This window comes from Musa acuminata, chromosome BXJ1-4 (assembly GCF_036884655.1).
Source record: "Musa acuminata AAA Group cultivar baxijiao chromosome BXJ1-4, Cavendish_Baxijiao_AAA, whole genome shotgun sequence".
Taxonomy (NCBI): domain Eukaryota; kingdom Viridiplantae; phylum Streptophyta; class Magnoliopsida; order Zingiberales; family Musaceae; genus Musa; species Musa acuminata.
Genome location: NC_088330.1, coordinates 9,860,505 through 9,880,670, shown reverse-complemented (window position 1 = coordinate 9,880,670; position 20,166 = coordinate 9,860,505). Strand labels below are relative to the sequence as shown.

At 38.2% G+C, this 20,166-nt stretch overlaps 2 protein-coding genes and 1 long non-coding RNA gene across 5 annotated transcripts; 1 reads left to right on the top strand and 2 right to left on the bottom strand.

Moving 5' to 3' along the window:
- Positions 1-5,735: 5,735 nt before the first annotated feature.
- On the top strand, positions 5,736-8,553 carry LOC135647067 (uncharacterized). Its single transcript, XM_065165680.1, has 5 exons — positions 5,736-6,164; positions 6,259-6,760; positions 7,157-7,355; positions 7,442-7,852; positions 8,026-8,553. The coding sequence occupies exons 1-5, from the start codon at positions 5,789-5,791 to the stop codon at positions 8,356-8,358; spliced, it is 1,821 nt and encodes a 606-aa protein (XP_065021752.1). The 5' UTR covers positions 5,736-5,788; the 3' UTR covers positions 8,359-8,553.
- On the bottom strand, positions 7,068-8,755 carry LOC135647083 (uncharacterized). The gene is made up of 2 exons (XR_010499832.1): positions 8,567-8,755; positions 7,068-7,838 (listed from the first exon to the last, which is right to left on the bottom strand). It is a non-coding gene; the product is annotated as an uncharacterized LOC135647083 (long non-coding RNA).
- A 137-nt stretch (positions 8,756-8,892) lies between these two features.
- Positions 8,893-19,973, bottom strand: LOC135647031 (protein TOPLESS-RELATED PROTEIN 2-like). Of its 3 annotated transcripts, none has more exons than XM_065165676.1 (26): positions 19,612-19,973; positions 19,101-19,464; positions 18,841-19,020; positions 18,637-18,750; positions 18,369-18,527; positions 18,002-18,182; positions 17,792-17,918; positions 17,594-17,703; positions 17,351-17,489; positions 17,154-17,260; positions 15,409-15,478; positions 15,208-15,281; positions 15,051-15,146; positions 14,867-14,962; positions 14,575-14,702; positions 14,047-14,281; positions 13,785-13,958; positions 13,560-13,667; positions 13,329-13,478; positions 12,227-12,337; positions 11,968-12,147; positions 11,691-11,819; positions 11,140-11,235; positions 10,683-10,868; positions 10,007-10,179; positions 8,893-9,342 (listed from the first exon to the last, which is right to left on the bottom strand). In XM_065165676.1, the coding sequence occupies exons 2-26, from the start codon at positions 19,178-19,180 to the stop codon at positions 9,129-9,131; spliced, it is 3,417 nt and encodes a 1,138-aa protein (XP_065021748.1). In that variant the 5' UTR covers positions 19,181-19,464; positions 19,612-19,973; the 3' UTR covers positions 8,893-9,128. The 3 variants fall into 3 exon arrangements, with proteins under 3 accessions (XP_065021748.1, XP_065021751.1, XP_065021750.1); XM_065165679.1 differs by having other exon boundaries at positions 19,101-19,487; positions 19,640-19,973; XM_065165678.1 differs by having other exon boundaries at positions 19,640-19,973.
- Positions 19,974-20,166: the final 193 nt, after the last annotated feature.

Sequence of the window (20,166 nt, the reverse complement as noted above, 5' to 3'; positions counted from 1 at the left end):
GAGATGTTTTTCATTTATTCCCTTTCAAGGTTGTTCTTTGGGCACTGGTTCAAATTGAACCTATCACCTTTCACAATGGGAGCAACACTTGATGAATAATCCTTCATATGAAATCTTTCTAAAAGTTTATCGATATAGGTTTCTTATGATAGACCTAAAATACCTCTAGGTCTATCTCTATGGATCGTAATACCAATGACATAAGATGCTTCACCCAGATCCTTAATGTCAAAAATTTTAGAAAGGAATTGTTTCACCTCATGTAGCAAAACCCTTATCGTTGGTTGCAAGCAAAATATCATCTACATATAAAACAAGAAAATATATTTTACTTCTACTAACCTTTTGGTATATACATTAATCCATGAGATTTTTAACAAATCTGAATGAAAAAATCACTTTATAGAATTTAAAATACTATAGGCGGGAGGCTTGTTTTAAACCATATATAGACTTCTTAAGCTTACAAACCAAGTGTTCATCAACACTAGAGGAGAAACTTTCATGTTGTTTCATATTAACTTCTTCCTCTAGATCTCCATTAAGAAAGATCGTTTTCACATCCATTTATTACAACTCAAAGTCAAAATGGGGGACTAATGCTAAAATGATATGAAGAGAATCTTTCTTAGATACAGGAGAAAACGTCTTTGTATAATCGATTCCCTCTTTTTAAGTAAATCCCTTTGTAACAAGTTTTACCTTGTATCTCTTAATGTTGCCTAACGAATCTTTCTTAGTTTTAAATATCCATTTGCAACCAATAGCCTTTGCTAAATTAAGCAATTCTATAAGATCCCAAACTCAATTTCTCTTCATGGAATTCATCTCTTCTTTCATAACATCGTGCCATAAATTTGATTCTTTGTAACTTATGGCTTGTGAAAAGATTTCAGGATCATTTTTTGCTCCAATATTATAGTCAGATTCTTGTAGATATACAACATAATCACTGGGAATTGTTGATCTTTTATTTCTAATAGATCTTCTTAATGTTGTACCAATGTTTCCCTAAGGAACTTGTGGTTCTTCTAGTTGTTCAAGAGCTTGTTGTAATTCCCAAACTACAATTCTCGAACTGTTTGATCTATTAGAATACTATCAACAACTTGTGGAATCTCAATAATTGGTTATTCAGCACTAGTTTATACTTAAGGAGTACTATGAACTATAATTAATCTATCATTTGTGGAAAGTTGAGATTCTATATGATCATATGCAGAAACTATGTTCATGAACTGATCGCTCCTACTAATCATATCATCCTCAAGAAATTTAGCATTTCTTAATTCCATAATCCTAGTTGTATAAGATGGACAATAGAACCCGTAACATTTTGACTTTTCGACATATGCAATGAAATACCCACTAATAGTCCCCGGGTCTAGTTTCTTCTCTTGTGGATTATATATCCTGACCTCAGACGGACATCCCCTAATGCACATATGTCGCAAACTCGATTTCCAACATTTTTATAATTCAAATGGTATCTTTAAGACAACCTTAGTTGGAACTCGGTTTAATATATACATAGTCATCTTTAGTGCTTCAGTCCACAAGAACTTAGGAAGATTGGAGTTGCTAAGTATACTCTGCACCATGTCTAATAATGTTTGGTTTCTTCTTTCCATAACACCATTCTGATCTAGAGAACCAGGCATAATGTATTGGGCAACAATCTCATGTTCTTGAAGAAACTTAGCAAAAGGACAATATGCTTGTCTATTTTTAGTATATCTACCATAATATTCTTTACATCTATCTGATCTCATAATTTTAATTTGCTTACCACATTGGTTCTCAACTTCAGTCTTAAAAACTTTGAAGGCATTCAATGCTTTATTTTTGTTATGAAGTAAATAGATATACATATATCGTGAGTAATCATCTATAAAGAAAACGAAATATTTCTAACCATATGTGTCCATGTCTAGACAACATATATCAGTATGAATGATCTCTAATATGTCTGAGCTCCTATTAGCACCTTTTTTAGACTTCTTGGTCTGCTTACTCTTAATACAGTCCACACAAGTCTTTAAATTAGTAAAATCAAGAGTACTAAGTACCCTCATCATTAACTAATCTCTTAATTCTCTCTATAGAGATATGTCCTAATCTCTGATGTGATAACATATATGAGTCCTCATTAATATTACACCTTTTAGTGCCAACGTAAACATACATTGAACTTTGAGTGTCATCATTTTGTAAGAAAATACGATAAAGGCCATCAAACAAAATATCTTTCCCATCACAATCAGATTTATATAATAAATAAAATGATGTATCTTTAAAATTAAAGGAATACCTAATTGGTACAAGTTTGGAAACAAATTAAGTTTCGTGAGAAACTTGGTACATAAAATATCATTTCTAATTTTAAAACAAAAACATTACTTAAAATTAAAATACATGTTCTAATTGCCTCCACATGTGAGTCCATCTTATTACCTGATAAGATGCTTTGCTCACTTACCACTAGCTTCCTTAGGTTTTACATACCCTGCAAAGAGTTTACAATATGGATTGTTGATCCAGAGTCAATTCACTAGGTGTTATTTTTAACATTAACCATATTAGATTCATAACACACAAACGAGGTTGGTTTACCTTTTTTTTCAAGTCATTATTGGAATTTCGTGCATTCCTTCTTCATGTGTCCCTTTCTTTTACAAAAGAAACACTTTGCTTCTTTCTTGATATCAACTTGGGGTGGTATTTTACCTTTTCCATAGTGATGAGCTTTCTGATTGGCTTGATTTTTGTCGCTTTTATTCTTCCCGTGAATTGTTACTACCAATGCCATCTCACCCAGTTTCATCACTAGCCTCTCTTCTTCTTGAACACATATGATCATTAATTCATTGATTGATCATTTATCCTTATGTGTGTTGTATGAAATCTTCAAAGACTCGTATTGACGTGGAAAGGTGTTTAGAATATAGTGCACCAGGAAAGATTTTGACATATTAACCTCGAGTTTCTTAAGTTAAGCTACAATATCTCGCATTCACATTGTCTGCTCACACACACCCTTTATGTTAGTGAATCTAAGGGATAAGAATTTTATCATTAGGGTACTTGCTAGTGCCTTTTTCGAAATGATAAAATGCTCATCGATAATTTGTAGCAAATCTCGAATCTTTTCATGCTGGTCAATAGAACCACATATGTCAGTAGTTATCTTAGTCTTGCTAAACAACATGTTGAGCCAATTAGATCGCTCCCATTGCTCATATAACGTGACCTCAGTTCGAGTGCTAGTATTAGTGACGATAGGTAGTTCGTCTTTCCTAATAGCATAATCAATATTCATCTACCCTAAATGGAGGAGAATTGTTTCCTTCCATATCTTATAGTTATCACCCCTAAGTTCGGAAATATCACATCGAATATCAGAGAAATTAACAGTTTGAGGCTTAATAGTTTATATTGCATATTTTACCAATGTGAAATATGTCAAAAGATTAATCTCATGACATAAAAATTGTTTATGAGCTAAATTCTTAATTCAAATATATTCAAATAATTTTTATGATAAAACTATCAAATTATACTCCATTTCATAATCCCTATGGGTAAATTATGAAAATAATCTGATATTTTATCTTAATTAATTATATTGAAAATAATAAAAGATCATATGAGATAATTATTTTTATATTAAATATAATCAGTCATAATATTATGTCTAATTATTTATATGATTCTTATTTTTAACTTTATATGTAATTTTAATTAATTAAGGATGTTGTGACTAATTCTTAATTAATTAAGATTATATGAGTCATTAGACATTTTAAACATATAAAATTGACTCATAAGCTTGAATTAATATAACCAAATATTCATACATAATATGAGTATTTTATTGACTAAAAATATTTAAAATGTTAAATCCTCATGATTTTTAACATGAAATATGTCAAGAAGTTTAAAAAAGAAACCAAAATTAAGTCATATTTATGATATAAAAAATAAGAACTCTTTCGTATCAAAGCAGAGGTTAATTGACTCTGATACACTGTTAGAATTTTTTGTACTAAAATATGTTTCTAAATCATTATAATAGAAACACAAGAAAAACTAATGCGAAAATGAAATTGCGTACCTCCATTGTTGTCAAGAATTTCAGCAATAGTTTCTTTTTTAATTTTGACGGCTCTGAACTCTCACTTTAGATAGTATAGAAAATCCTTTACACTTGAGAGAGATAGCCCGATGACCAAAACCCTTGTTTATATAGATGTTCTCCTATCAAGAATATTTATTATCATCAACTGTTCAATAATTAATTTAAATTTATAACATTTGAATTATAATTAAAAAAATTTTAAAAATATTAAATAAAATCTTTGATAATAAACGAAGAAATGAATGATCAACTTAACGGTTCCGTTATTATTAAATAAAATATTTAATAATAACGGTTACAGAGATAACCGCAACGAAAAGGACAAAGACCTCTCCAAACCCAAGGTGGCGGGGACATCGGCCTGAGGCTAGTGCGGCTGTGGCGAGGGAGCGGGTGGAAAGCCAGGGAGCCGAGGGCGCGGAGGCGAAAGGCAGCGACCGAGTGCTAGGTTTCTTTGATCGACCAAAATGCTGAACACCAACCATCGTCGACGTTGGCCGCACTCGAGAGAGGAAGAGGAAACGGAGGGACACCGATATCTTACCAATGTCGGTATGAAGTTTATAGGGAATTTTATATATATATATATATATATATATATATATATATATATATATATATATATATATATAAGTCCCATTTTTTTATTTTCTCGTATCCTCTTTTAGCTGAATTTTATTTTTATAAAAGGAAATTATCCCCTCATTCCACCCTCCACCTCATGCTTCCGTGCTCGCGCCCTCGTCCGCTACCTCGCCCTCGTTTGTCATTGTCGTCGTGTTGTCCTCCTCGAATATTTCTTTTTGTTGCGATCGTTGTTACCTAGGCGACGTGGGTGCGATCGACGAGGGAATGGATGGTATCGCTCGCTTGGGTAGGGGACTGGACAGTGGGGCCATGCGAGGGAGGAAGGAGAGGAAGCCTTAGACTCGTCGTGGCCGCCTCCTTCCTCTCCACTGAGGCCAACGACAGCAATGGAGGCGAGGGCCTAAGCGGCATGGGTGCGATCGGCAAGGGCTCGGTCAGGAGAGGGAGGTATCAGGGGTCGTCGTTTGTTTTGCTCATCTGAAAACCATCAGCAGATGGACAGACCACGGTTTTGGGTCTTGCGGCTTCGTCCTGTTGCTTCCCTCCCTCTGGTCAACCAAAGTTTCCTTTAATCTCTGACCTTACCCATTCTCATCTTTAATCGACTATCTGTACTTATTTAACCTTGTATATCTTGTTCCTTGTAATGAACGATCCTTCTTATGACGTCTCATCCTTGTGATCTACGTTGTCATGAGGCCTTAAGAAGAGGAAGAAGCTTTCATCAGCCAGAGTTAGATCACCACAGATTCCAGTGCGAGCCCACAGTGTTGTGTGCATGCTCTCCTCTTCCTGTGGACCGAAGACCTACGCATGTTGAACGAGCCCGTGGTGGAGTCGCGCGTGAACGCTTGACCTCGCCTCGCCACGCTGCCTCTCCAATGTGAAGAAGCCACGGAAGTCCTTCTTCCTTTCTTTACCGGGTGCTGCATGCTCCGGAGAAAGCTGATTGATTCCCAAAACCAAAGGCTTTTAAGTCTCCATATGTATACCTAGACACAGACTTGGTTCCGGAAACGTGTAACTCGAAGCTTGTTCATCCACATCTCCGTCTCCCCCGCCATGTCTCTCCTTGTGATGTCTCCCGTGGAAGCAGTTGGCGTCCATCAAGATCAACCCTCGTCCTCGGATTCGACGAAGCGAGGTGACGCAAAGACCGACCTGACCAACACGTTGGTCGATGCGCACGACGAGCTTCATCTGCTGAAGCTCTTGCGTGCATGGATTCCTGAATCTACCGATATTGGTGGTGGTGGCGGCGACGAGCACGATGGTGATAGGAAGTTTCGGTGGCTGAGGTCCCAGATCATTGGCGCGGAAGCCGAGTTCGAGACCCCGTTCGGCCGCCGCCGCATCACTTACTCGGACCACACGGCTTCCGGCAGGTTCCTGCGGTTCATTGAGGAATTCCTTCAGCGTGATGTTCTCCCATTCTACGGTAAGCAAGCTATTAATCTTTGTTGCCGGAGCTTGATCGACATGGAAGCTTGTGTTCTTTGTTCACGCCCTCTCTCTCCATGGCTTCGACACAGGCAACACTCACACGGTGGACAGCTACGTAGGGCTCTACACCGGCAAGTTGGTGAAGCAGGCGTCCCATTACGTCAAGCAATGCATGGGAGCAAGCCCGCACGACGTCCTCCTCTTCTGCGGCTCCGGCTGCACCGCCGCCATCAAGCGGCTGCAAGAGGTGATGGGGATCACCGTGCCCTCCATCCTCCGCTCGGCCGTGCTCAGCCACCTGCCGCCCTCCGAGCGGTGGGTCGTCTTCGTCGGCCCCCACGAGCACCACTCCAACCTGCTCTCCTGGCGGGAGAGCCTGGCTGAGGTGGTCGAGATCGGCCTCGACGCGTCCGGCGCCGCGGATCTCGCGGCCCTGGAGGCCGCCCTGCAGTCGCCTGAGTTTTCCGGGCGGATGAAGCTCGGCTCTTTCTCGGCCTGCAGCAACGTCACTGGGATGTACGCCGGCACCCGTGCGATCGCGCGCATGCTGCACCTCCATGGCGCGTACGCCTGCTTCGACTTTGCTTGCAGGTACTAAATATACATGAATATATATATATATATATATATATATATATATATATATATATATATATATATATATATATATATATATATATATATATATGTATGTATACATGTATATATATACATATATATATATATGTATGTATACATGTATATATATACATATACATATATGTATATATATATATATGTATATATATATATATACATATATATATACATAATCAGTTAATGCAGAACTTTTTTTATCGTTTTAATATTCTTTTTTTTGGTTGGCTTAATTAGTGGGCCATACGTGGACACACACACATACATACATATATATATATATATATATAATCAGTTAATGCAGAACCTTTTATCGTTTTAATATTCTTTTTTTTTGGTTGGCTTAATAAGTGGGCCATACGTGGACATAGAGATGAGAAGAGGAGAATTGGACGGCTACGATGCAGTGTATCTGAGTCCACACAAGTTCATCGGCGGTCCAGGGAGCCCCGGCGTCCTGCTGATGAATGTAGACCTCTACCGCATCAGGGGCATTCCTCCTTCCACCAGCGGCGGAGGCACCGTCCTCTACGTCAGCGGTTTCGACAAGGTCCGTACCTCGGGTGATGGATCCGCACACAGTCGTCCGATCTCTGATACTGCCGCAACGAACACGCCCCCTGTTTCTGCCTGCAGGACACGCTGTACTGCAACGACGTGGAGGAGCGGGAGGACGCAGGCACGCCGGCGATCGTGCAGAAGATCCGGGCCGCCGCGGCCTTTCGGGTGAAGGAGTGGGCGGGGCACGGCGCGATCCAGCGGGCGGAGGCGTGGCTGCTGCAGCGGGCGCTGGGGCGGGTCCTGGGCAACCCTCGGGTGCTCGTACTGGGGAGCGCGACGGAAGCGCGGCAGCCCGTCGTGTCCTTCGTCGTGTACCCGGAAGCGACGCGTGGCAGGCACCTGCACTGCCGGTTTGTCACGCGGCTGCTCAACGACCTGTTCGGGATCCAGGCGCGCGGGGGGTGCGCGTGCGCCGGCCCTTACGGTCACGTGCTCCTCGGCATCGATCGCACCCGCTCTAAAGCCATCAAGTCTGCAGTCGAGAAGGTATGTTAGCGCAAAATAATACTGACGAAGAAAAAATAAATTTGCTATTAAAACAAGTAGCAGTTCGAGCATATTAAATCAGACATAATTATATATTATTGTTCACACATTTTACTTTACATGGCTTATTGTAAAATCTATTTAATTATTTAAAGAATGTTTGTGTTATCAAGGGATACGAGGGAATAAGACCAGGTTGGACGCGAGTTAGCTTTGCATACTACACCTTACGGGAGGAAATGGAGTTTGTGGTGGATGCAATAGAATTCGTAGCACAGTATGGAGACAGGTTCCTTCAACTCTACAGCTTTGACTGGAAGACGGGGGACTGGGAATACATGCATGATAAAAATGTCATCCCCATAAAAGATGGAGATTATATTGGCAACACATATTATGAGTATATGACTTATGCGAGAGGTATTGTGGATTTTCTACCACACCACACAGTGAAGAGACACGTTCCAGAGTCCATTGATCCTGAGCTAGTAAATTTCATGCTGTAGAACCGAGGGAAGAAAAGAAATGTCTTTTGGTGCTGTTTTCATCAAGTTAGGGTTAATTTTCCCTCTCTTTTTTATGCTGATGTAAACAATATTAAGGGAACATCTGAGGTCAGTTCATGTAATTACTTGTGAATGCTAAGAAAACATAATTTTCTTGATTAAGTTTAACAATATTCTTACAAGAGGTGTGTGATGAGTATATAAATACCTGAAACTCTCTCAATGTGACCACAGTTCCATCTGAGCAGCTGTTTCAGGTACACGGTTCAGAACCACAAGTTCATGAGCAGAGCCAAAATGCCACTTGCAAACCAAAACCTGCATCATGGATCAAACTATAGAAAAAGGGTTAGTTGCAATTTTACAGCTTTGACAAATCACACGAATGTAAAAACATGCCATACCATTTCGCCAATTTTCACTGAAAATATGTATGATTTGCGAGACCTGCAGTGGCTTAATTCCAGCTGGGAAATTTACTCACTTTTGCAGCAACTCATTTAGTTTCTATGAACACCGCAACCAGCAAAGATGTAGAGGGAAGAAAAAACTAAAAGATACCATGTTTCCAATGTCAACTATATGTACTACAGCTCACATCTAAGCCCACCCTTTTGTTGTAGCAAATAGATGAGGAGATTTTACAAGAACTACAGGCTACCAGAAACAAAGACAACCTGTGAACCTGGAGGGTGGCTGTGGTCGGATGAACCTTTTTCCTACCAAGCTTTCTAGGTACACGCAACTATTGTGCTCTAAACCAACATGAGTCACCTGGGAGGGGGTTCGGACACCTGACTGCTGTTTGCAGGATTGGCAGCAATGGCCGGGAGAGCTCCATTTTCCTGAGGAGGGGCTACCCCCCATTTTGAGTCTGCATCCGATGGCTCCACCACATGAACTGCACCATCGGTCATCCCCAGTGCTATCTGATTTGGTTCGGATGGGTGAGCTGCGATGACCATGGGATAAACTGCTCCGGAACTGGAGAAAGGGTCATTAAGAAAATATATATAAGCGTTTCTGATTTCTTACTTCCTACAAACATGAGACTGATAAATGCCAACGATAAGGTCATGAAAAAGCCACCAGTCAGTAAAATTTACCAGTGATTGCTTTCTGGTGTATGGGTCTTAATAGATTGCAATTTTCTGTACTTAATGCACATTTTACACAGGAAATGGCAGTAACTTGGAATAAAATTATAAAAGTCCTCCATATTACATAACTTGGGCAAAACACACTACCCCTGATCTAAGGTTATATTACTAAAAACATAAATTGACTTGGCATGCATATAAAAAGCTGTGTCCGAGTTACAAATTTCTTAAACTACCACATTACATCCTCCCAACACATTCAGATTAATTGAAGATTGGGTAGCAAATGATTTTATTGTGGTAGTTTTTGTAATCACAAAAAATCTGATCTATAGAAGGTTTATAATCTATATAAACCAGGATACATATACACGAAGGAAATAATCAAGTAAAAATGCCATCAACATGCAAACCAATGTCTTTGAACATTTTGAGGATCACAAATCCATTTAGCTATACGAGGGATATCCTTTTCACTATCATAAATAGACACACATACTGTGGTTATGCAGAAGTTCAGACAACCAATTGCCACGAAATCAGCATACCTAGAAATGGATGAGCTTATGTAGGCAGTGGGTGCAATCCGGCAACGAAGCCTTAGGCCATCTGCTTCAAAAACTCCAACTGCGCCATCACAAAATCCAGCATATACCAGTAAACCATCACAAGAATATACTGCACTTGAAATTGCTGCTGGTAGTGCATCTCTAGGTGACCACTGCATTAAAAGGAAAAAATATTTATTTAGAAGATAACAGAACCTAGAATGACCCCTGTCTGACAAAGAAGAAAATAAAAATAATCAAACCATTTAGCCTCTTAATCAAGCAACATTTTAAGGACAAGCATTAGCTTAAATCGAGGTGAAAGTGCCAAGAAAATTTGGTATCCTTGTGCATCCAGCCACAGAATTTCACTGATGTTGTAAATCTTTTACCTTTTCAGATACTCAAAACTGGGTACTCGACCTGGGAATAAAGTTATAATCAAAGTTCAAATGGAGGAATCCTTTCTCAAAACATGCTTAATCTGGTATTAACGTTTCATGATCACCCTTATTCCCATCATAAGTCAGAAACCAAAGAACTAAGTCTGGAAGTGCCCTAATGTAAAGCAAGAAACAAACAAAACCAAGACTAGCCAATAGATTCAAGAAATTAGCAACAGCGGAACTAGACTTAGAAGATGTGTAACTGCAATGATCAGAGAACAAAAGCTAACCGAGCGCAAACATTCAAGTTTGCTGTCATAGATCGCTAATTGGGTCTCATGGACAACCAAGAGATGTGTTTGATCATTATGAAATTGAACTTTGGTGTCGCCGACCAATTGGGCTGCACGAGAAGTTGGTGCTTGAATAAATCGTGTTTTTTTCTTCTCCCATCCATCGATGCTCCACATGCAGAGCTGCCACAAAAGTTGGTAACCCTTTAAGAGAACATGCTGAATCTAATAATATGCTCTATCCTAGAATGTGATCCGTTCAGACAGCTGTGACTGAATTTCACATCATCCATAAGAGATAATAGTTGCATAGCTGAGAGCAAAAATCAATGTTGATTGGTCTGAAGTAAAATACTTTTCCATTTTAGTTAAAGGTCAAGTATCAAAATCCTCCATGTTAATACTAGTCTGAAGCAAAATACTGAAGCATCTATATTACAAGGTGTCTACACACCTGGGCATCAGCTCCTGAAGAGACAAGAACATTTAGTGACTGGGAAAATGCAAGGCCAGTTATCTTTTTCTGGTGACCCTTCAGCTTGGTTTTAACCTGCAAGCATGTATGAAGTGTAAGTAAAATGAAAATGGGCAAACAATAATATGAAAAAAAAAAGTTCTTATTTTCTTCCCGCACTATGAAACGTGAGGGATATTTATTGTCTAAAAACAATTATATAATCATGGTGAACAACACTATATTTGATCTCTATGTTATTTATCTATCTCAAGAAGAAAGTTGGTACGTACATAAAGAGAAGACAAATCAGTGAGATTAATAATGCGTTAGGTATACCATTAGATTTTGGAATGGGTGATAAAGATGAAATAGACAGACACCAGATTCAAAGAGAAGAAAAGCACAAGAATTTTATAAAATGAAGACAAACATGTCTTCAAGCTATAGAAAACCAAAAAGGCAGTAGACATATAGGATTGAGATGAGTAATTCCAGGAACATACAAATTAAGCACACTCAACGAGTAAGTATAAAATGACACTGCTCACCTCATCTACTCGAACATTATATATCTGAATACTAGAATCTTCCATTCCAATTGCAATGATATTGTTGTCTTGAGGATGGAATGCCAAGAAAGTGGCTGCAGGCGGGGGTGCCATGAATGTTGTCATAACCTGTGAAACATTATTATTTTTAACAGACGATAGAAATTTCCATATCAGAAAGAAGTAACAGAAAGATGCTCTCCAGGCATGTTCACATTTATAAAATAGTCATTCCAAGGAACAAAATTGCACCATATCATTGGAGAAAGCCTTGTACCTTGAAAGTCATCATGTTAAATAAAGAAACCTTTCCGCCAGATGCAGACATAACATAAGAGTCATTCTTTGACAAAGCAATACACGCAGTTGCTTCTTCAGGATTGTTGTCACTTGTTTCATTAGTCATTAGAATACCATTTGATGGTTGCCACAGCTGAGGGGCAACAGATGCAGTTGACTGGAGAACCAACACAAGGAGCCATCAGAAACAAAGCTTAAAACTAAATGCATTATTCAGACAAATGATAAATGCTGACCTTGCCAGATGGATTCCGCTCATTACGTGTCCATTTCCACAGCTTATGGATGGCATTGGAGCCAAGTGCCAACACTGCTAGCCCAGAGTTTGTATATAACAAACGAACAACCTTTATCACAAAAGATTAAATATCTACATTAAGTACATAGCAAGACATCTAAAATTCTGACAGATTAATGAGCAGGAAATAAGTAAGCATGGTCTTTTGACAAAAGCTTCAAGACAATAACACAAAATTTATTAGACATATAACCCTCGTATGGATAAATATGCTTTTGTATGTCCAAAAAACAATATTCCTATATACTGGCATCCATACATGAACAATCATTCTAAGTAGCAAGTCATATTCAAAGAAAAGAGTAACCAGCAACAGCTATATTAATAGAAAATCTATGTTGCATTTATATAACAATTTAATCTTTTAAAAGTAACCCATGAGTAACATAAACTATTCAACAGCAATCGCATTAAGCAAAGTACTAGTTCAATTAAGAACATGTTTCAAGCAGAGTGAAATTTGAGTATGTCATCCCAACAAATTGCTAACATAGTAAAGACTATCAAGGCATTTGCTATATCAGCAACATGCATCAGATATACCATATGTAGTCTGTGAAGTTTAATTTTGACACATGCTGCGATGGGTTGGGCATGCCATATCCTGTACCAGCCCACCAGCCCATGATGATTGCAGGTTCATCCAACAAGAACCCACTCCTCCCAAAAAATAAAAATAAAAATAAAAATAATAACGATAATGATAACACACAAACACAAAAGGTCAAAAAAACTCTCTCTAGTGCCTTTAACATCCTAGTCAGGAAACAAGCAATATATGTGTAGCCCAAATATAATAACTTTGAGATACATATTATGTACCTAAAAGGTTGGAACTTTTGAGATTGCTTTGTACTTGATCTCTCTTATGGTTACAAATCACCACAATAATTACGACCAATAGAAATCACCACAGAAAGAAAAAACTCATTTTGACATCTACAACTTTCATTTTATGAAAATTTTCATACTTGAATTTTCCTTTAATAGAGACACTATGAGGAATAGTCAAATAATACCTTCAATGAAAATAAACATACCTTGCTTGATGTTGTCATAGAATCTGGCAATCGTAAGGCTTTGAGATGAGCAGAATCGACAATATCAGCTAACTTCCAGTTTTTTATCTTCTCAGAATCGTCTGAAATCTTTGGTTTAATGTCTAGAGTCCTGTTATTGTCCATAGCAGCCTACAGTTTGTTGTTTAATAGTTATAACCCTAATGCTTGACTTCTGATAATATAACATTTTGTAATGCATTATGAACTCACCAGGCTACTCATTGACACTACAGGTAGGGTTCGATCAATTACTTCAATGGCAGCTGCCATAGGACTAGAAACATTTGAAACAGCTCCTAGTGAATTGACAATTGGGGGCTGCATGAAGTAGAGAATAAAAGTATTTAAGTGCATCAATCAATAAGGGGGCTATTCCTCAAGAATTTTTATAAGAGCTGACAATCTGTACTAAAGATCAATTGGCAAATATAATACCTTTACATTACCACTGATCTGTTGAGAAGAACCTCGAGGGCCTTCAAATGCCCTGCTCTCAAGCATCCTTACCAAACGTAGTCCATCAGGATTAGCTAGGATTTTAATACCATTGTCACTTGTTGTAACTGCAAGTAATGAGCCCTCACGGTTGAATCTCAGACGAGGACTTGCCTGTAGGAGAGAAGATAATAAATTCATATAAGCTGAAAGCTTCAAGTGCAGTGTATTCAAAACAAAACCAGCAAAAAAAGCTACTAACAGGCAATCCACCATCTGCATCAGTTGTAGTTAGTATATTAGTGTTGTCCATATCCCAAAACTTGATCATGAATTCATCTCCAGCAGCCAAGAAACGGTTCTTTGTTGTGTCAAATTGAACAACTCCCAATGAGCGTTTTCTAAACCCAGAGTACGTCCTTTTAATAGCTCCTTCAGTCTCATTCCACTCAACTAAATGTGATTCACCATCTTTACTGGTTCCACAAGAAAAAAGCCTACAAGCAGATGAAAGGACAAAAAATTTTGAATGGTTAATAGTGACCTGTGATTAAGGAAGTATAGCATGGGAATTGTGAAGTAGAAACACTGGCATCTAGCATGCAGAGACAACTGTACACAAATGAACATACAAGAAACAAGAGAAAAAGACTGCTACTGACACGAAGAAGGATGACTATCGTATGTTAGCTGGACCTTATTACAGCATCCAGTTGTTTCAAACTTTCCAAAGAATATTTACATCAATGCATATTCCAAAGAATATTTCCAAAGAAGGATGACATTTTACCTTGTTCCGTCTGCACTGTATGCCATTGTTGTGCACCAACGCCCAGGAGCATCATAGTCAACTCTAGATCCCAAACAATCATAGAGCCATGCTTTAATTTTTCCATCAATGGCAGTGGAAAAGATAAACTGCAAAGTGAAAGTTCATCAAAATAGCTGATTGAATGAGTTGTTAACAGCAATCTCCCAACATGAACAACATACGATGAAGTAATGCTAAAGAACCAAATCCACATGTAAAAGATGAATTAGCGGTCATTGAAATCTTTGTATTTTGATGGATAAGGTCCAACCTGGATAGACTCCTTATAGTGTGGGCAAACAGAATACACAGGAGTTTCATGGCCCTCAAATGTGTAGTGCTTCTGTCCTGTCGTTGCATCCCATACCTGACATTCATGTAATCAAGATTGTGAATTCTGCATTTTGCCATAGTGCTCTAAAAATTTTTAAAAAAACATATCCTCTGGTCCTCACTTTAATTGTCTTGTCATCCCCACATGTGATTATTGACAAACTCTTGTTGGGATGGGAGAAGGCAATGTCATTAACACCACCAGCATGAGCATCAATCTATACAAAAACCCCAGTCAGACACCAGTATATGTATGCCAACAAAACATCTTTAATTTACCTCCAACTGCTGCCTCAACTCTCCACTAACATTAAAAGCATATGTTTGAACAATATGCTTTGAGAAAGCAACACCTATAAGACATCATAAAGGAGAAGTAACATTTAGTGTGAAGAAGACAAATAACATATCACAAAACCCAAATCTGTTCACATAGGAATAGAATTAAATGGACATAAGACGTTGGTTTGCTTGCTATACCAAATATTGATCCATCAGGACTCCATAAGCATCGATTAACAGATATGGTAGCATCTTTCATTAATGCAGCCTGCACAATAAACGAACGGGGATTTACTTTGAATTTTACATTATCTAAATCATACAACAATATTACTAACAATAATCTGCTGTTCAAACTACTTGGGAGATACATGGATTTTTTTCCCACCATTGTACAATCAAATCGCTATTTATTGGTTTTAGTAGATTTTTCTGGGTCTAACTTTCCTCACACCGTAAATCCTAATCAACTGATCTTATTCACATAGGCATTTATATGTCTCCCTTGAACATACTCATAATATTGAATTTTCCCTCATTTCATTCTTTCCTGCAGTAACTCCTAATTATTTGTGGATAACTGAATTTCTAATTTTTTACTTTGCTAGTAGTTTTGCACGTCCATATCAATGTTCTCATTTTTTTCTTTTAATATTTTCATGTTGACAAACCTAAATGTCCAACAAGTTAATCACAAAAGCACACTAGAATTTACAGGTCTCTTAAACCATTTTCATTTTTAAACAAAGTCGTAAATGAAAGAAAACACAATTTATAAACTCAATTCAATGCTGATTTCAACAAAACTTGCTCGGCTGATATGGTAGTAGTATATCAGACGGTATATTGAACCACAGCAATTGACATCACTGAAAAGAATAAAGAACAAATATCCATCAGTATTGAGTCATATGATTTGACCAATCTCTGGTCATACAGTAAAATACCAATCAATATGTACCAGTCCAACTGATATTTGAAACCTTGACAGAAAACCCTCAAATTTCCTCTCCAATTTAATTGCCTCATTTTTACACTAAAAATGTCTTCATCGATCTTTTCTTCCTATTGAACAAGATCCAAGAAACATAAAACTTGTAGAAATTATTAATTTAATCGTACTCTGCATTTCTATCTTAATATAGCTAAAATTACATTTCATATACTTGATTTACTCCTACTTAGTCCAAAAGCTTTAATTTCTAACGTTTGCCTCCATTAATCAATTTAGAAGTAATCTCAAATAATATCGAATCAAGACAATATCAAAGTCATGACAAGAGCTGATTTTTTTTTTGCAAAGTCTAATAATTGTAGGAAACACCTTATACACATCTCCTATAATCCTAACAGTACTAATCATTTGAACAGATACATTTAAATCACATTAATATAACTATTAGTATATACAAATCTTTTTAAAAATCCATCATAACAAATCTTTTAAACTTTATCATATAATTTTCCTAAAGCAGAAGAGACCATTTGCATATAATTCATATTGCGATATTTATCCATCAATTGTCTTAATAAATAAAAAATATCTATAGTTTATCTTCCAATTAACAAACCATATTGATCCTCATAACTCATCTCATATCATAGTCTTCCTTCCCTTCAATCATGCGCTCATAAAGTTTAATAGTATAATTCATTAGTTTCATTTCCCTATAATTAGAGAAACATTGATTATATGTCTAATTCTTATATATACTGGAAATCTTCTTGGTGCATTAGGTTTTTTAGATTTTTAAAAATATTAAATAACCTAGCCAAGCAAACTATCACTAACCTTGTGAACTTCTCCAAACTTCAATAAAATACCATCATGTCCATGCTCTTAATAATTCTCAACCTTTCAAAGCTTCCCTTGACCAATTTAAATTTTACATTGTTGTAGTAATAATAAGAAAACTAAGACAAGTTCCAACCTAGGAAAGTACCTGCAGAGGCAAACAAGTTCCAATGTCCCAGACCTTAAAAGTTCTATGCACCATCCTTTCTCGAGACCCAACTTCCCATATGCCAATATCACCAACATTTGTTCCAACTATAAAAAAATTCAATAGAATACAGGTGAGACAAATTTATGCACATTAAAAACCAAATATTTGCTGAATAAAATAGTCCAGACACATACCAAGAAGAATTGTTTGATGAACAGGGTGGAAATCTAAGCTCATGACGTTTGACCCCTGATTAAGTGTTCGTACAACACTTTTTGGAATATCATCTTGGGAGTAAATATTCGGTGGATGAGTTGCACTAGAGAATGACACCTGCCAAAAATCATTTTGTTTATTTGAGTATAACAAGCTTAATTGATTCGATCTAAAGACACTGGCCAAGAACTAGGTACTAAATATTGTTGCTTCTTCCACACCTCATCTGATTGACCCATACGCATTCTCTTCATCAAGTGTTCGGAGTCTGCTGTTTGGTAATCCATACCAGGTGCACTTGTAGGAGTCCTTGGGTGTTTCAGAAAAGCAGCTACGGAAACAGAACAAGGGAGCGAATCAACAACATATTGAAAATCCATCAAGCCATCAAGAAGTTATGCATTTAAACGAGGCAATACCTGTATTTGGAGGTTGCACAAGCCCCGGGGGGGCTTGCGCCACAGCAGCATGTGGTAGTTGTGGGTTAGCATTTGTCATCCATCCTGCAATGGCACTTGCAGGTGGAGAGACAACTGGTTGGAATGGCTGCATAGGGAAGGAGTTGATACTAGTATGAAAATAACAACAATAAGGGAGGAGGGGGAGACAAGGAGTTGAATACCACTTACACTATGAGCACCCATTGGCGGAAATCCCCCGGATTTAGGAATGGCCCCAACAAGTGGTCCGTTGGTAGGTGGTGGTGCACGAGCTCCATTGGCAGAAGCAGCACAAGAGTGGTCAGTAAAAAGTGTTTTGATATCAGGATTAGGACGTGGATTCTTGCAAAGTTGATGCTGCCAATTAAGACTAAAGATGAGGAGATAATTAGTATGTTAACGTCAGTAAGTATTCCAACAAAGCTGGAAAAGAATGATGCAAAATTCCTACAGTGCTTCCAGAGATATGATAAATCCACTATTCTTAGCGATCCAATTACTAACAAAATACATGAGCATATAATTAATACGGAGAATGGGCATAAGAAATGTTTACCTTTGATTGATTAATGTCCGGAGCCTAGAAGATTTGAATGGCGGAAATGTCAACTTATCACGGAATAACGGATTAGCTTCAATGAGTTTCTTAAGTTCCATTAACATTATATTTCGGGCTGATTTAGTGTCCCCGTACTTAGATAGTTGTTCGTTTTGCCTGCACAGGATTTCAAAAATTAAAGTAACTTGTACATCATTTTCTTCATAAAAAAAGAGTAGCTCACAGATCATGCACATCACAGACATTAGATTCCACAGTAACTTGCCTAAAATTCTCCAGGGTAAGCAGCTGGGTGATCTCCTTGAATAGCTCCTCATTGAAAGAAGCAAAAACTTTGAGATCCTTCACGAGTATCTCGACAGCCTTTGCCCTGTCATGCCTGAAAGCAACCACAAGAGTGGATTTACAAGAAAGAAAAGGGTGAACGAAATTTTAAATGAACTTGAAAAAAGGAAAATAAAAATCCCACCTATCTAATGCTTCCAGGTATTTCTGCTTCCTAATTTCAAAGAATATTTTCATGGAATAGCGATTGTCTTCAACCTTGGTGAAACCACCAAGATATCGTTCAACGTCGTCCCATTCCCCTGCCTGAACAAGATCCTCAAAATGCTTCATATTGAAGTAAAAGCCTGACTCTTGTTCCAACCTATATTCAACAAGATGCTCAAGTAAACAGGAGAAGCTATATTAAGAGTGATAAGGTTCAACGGAGGTAAGGCAACTTACTTATGAACGGTTTCCTTGAATTTTTCCTCGTCCAGGAACTGCAATATCAGGAAAACCAATTCCCTGCTCAAGGAAGACATGGTTCCCGGAATCCCTAAACGCTCCAGCGCAAAGATTTAAAATCGAAACAAGGAGACACGGTCTGAAATCCCGAACTACACACTTCTTTCGCTTTCCAATACTTTCTCCACCAACCGAAAACTTCAGATATATCTGTTCTCCTTCTCCGATCACTGCTCAAAAGATCGAACTAGGTTGCGGATTTTCCGCTGAACGAGCTAAAATAATCAGAAAGATCACTCCAAAATGCATCAAAATAAAAGCTTTCCCCGTTTGAAACGTCGGTAGCGCTTGACGAACAGATCTGAGATCGTAAAAAAGGAATACCTTAACCACCAAAATCAACCAAAGATAAATCCAACAGCTAAAAGCACAACAAAGCCCGACTACCCACGAAAATAACCCCACAAAAAAGTAATCCCCTTTTAATCCAACCAAACTGGAAACCCACCATGAAACGCAACAAAACGGAAGGATACCGCTATTGGACCGCCATTAACGCAAAGGAAGCAAGCCGCACGAGCGATCCAGAGCTGATCCGCACCGCGACGAGCTCCGTTCACCAATCCCCACGAATCAACCCTCGATCTGGAGCTCGGTTCCTCGGGAACCAAATAAAACCAGAAATCTCCAAAAATAAGAAGGAATTCCCAGCCAAGAGATCGACGCCTCCCTCTCGATATCCAAAACTCAAGGCTCGCCCCCTCTCTCCTGCCACCACCTCTTTCTTCTCCCGTCTCTTTTCGCCTCTCCAGCCGCCGTGTTCTTTTTCTCCTCTTTCTCTATCTATCTCAATCTCTTTCTCGCCTTTTATAACCTAAAGAGGCTTCCCCCCGCACACCTCCTCCTCTTTTATAGTGAACAAACCCTGGCGATCAGGTTGCTCCAAGATCGGTAAAATACCCCCGTCTTCCTCCAAAATTACCGCTTTACCAGCCTCACGTCACGTCACTGACCCAGCGTACGGGCCAGCGAGGGCATTCAAGTAAAACTGTAAGTTCACCCG

Excerpts from the sequence above, each read along its gene's own strand:
- LOC135647067 (XM_065165680.1), top strand. The coding sequence starts at position 5,789 with ATGTCTCTCCTTGTGATGTCTCCCGTGGAAGCAGTTGGCGTCCATCAA. Across the intron at positions 6,165-6,258 it reads TGATGTTCTCCCATTCTACG|GCAACACTCACACGGTGGAC; the intron begins GTAAGCAAGCTA and ends GCTTCGACACAG. Across the intron at positions 6,761-7,156 it reads TGCTTCGACTTTGCTTGCAG|TGGGCCATACGTGGACATAG; the intron begins GTACTAAATATA and ends TGGCTTAATAAG.
- LOC135647031 (XM_065165676.1), bottom strand. The coding sequence starts at position 19,180 with ATGTCTTCCTTGAGCAGGGAATTGGTTTTCCTGATATTGCAGTTCCTG. Across the intron at positions 17,261-17,350 it reads TCATCAAACAATTCTTCTTG|TTGGAACAAATGTTGGTGAT; the intron begins GTATGTGTCTGG and ends ATTTTTTTATAG. Across the intron at positions 12,338-13,328 it reads CTATGACAACATCAAGCAAG|GTTGTTCGTTTGTTATATAC; the intron begins GTATGTTTATTT and ends TTTGTGATAAAG.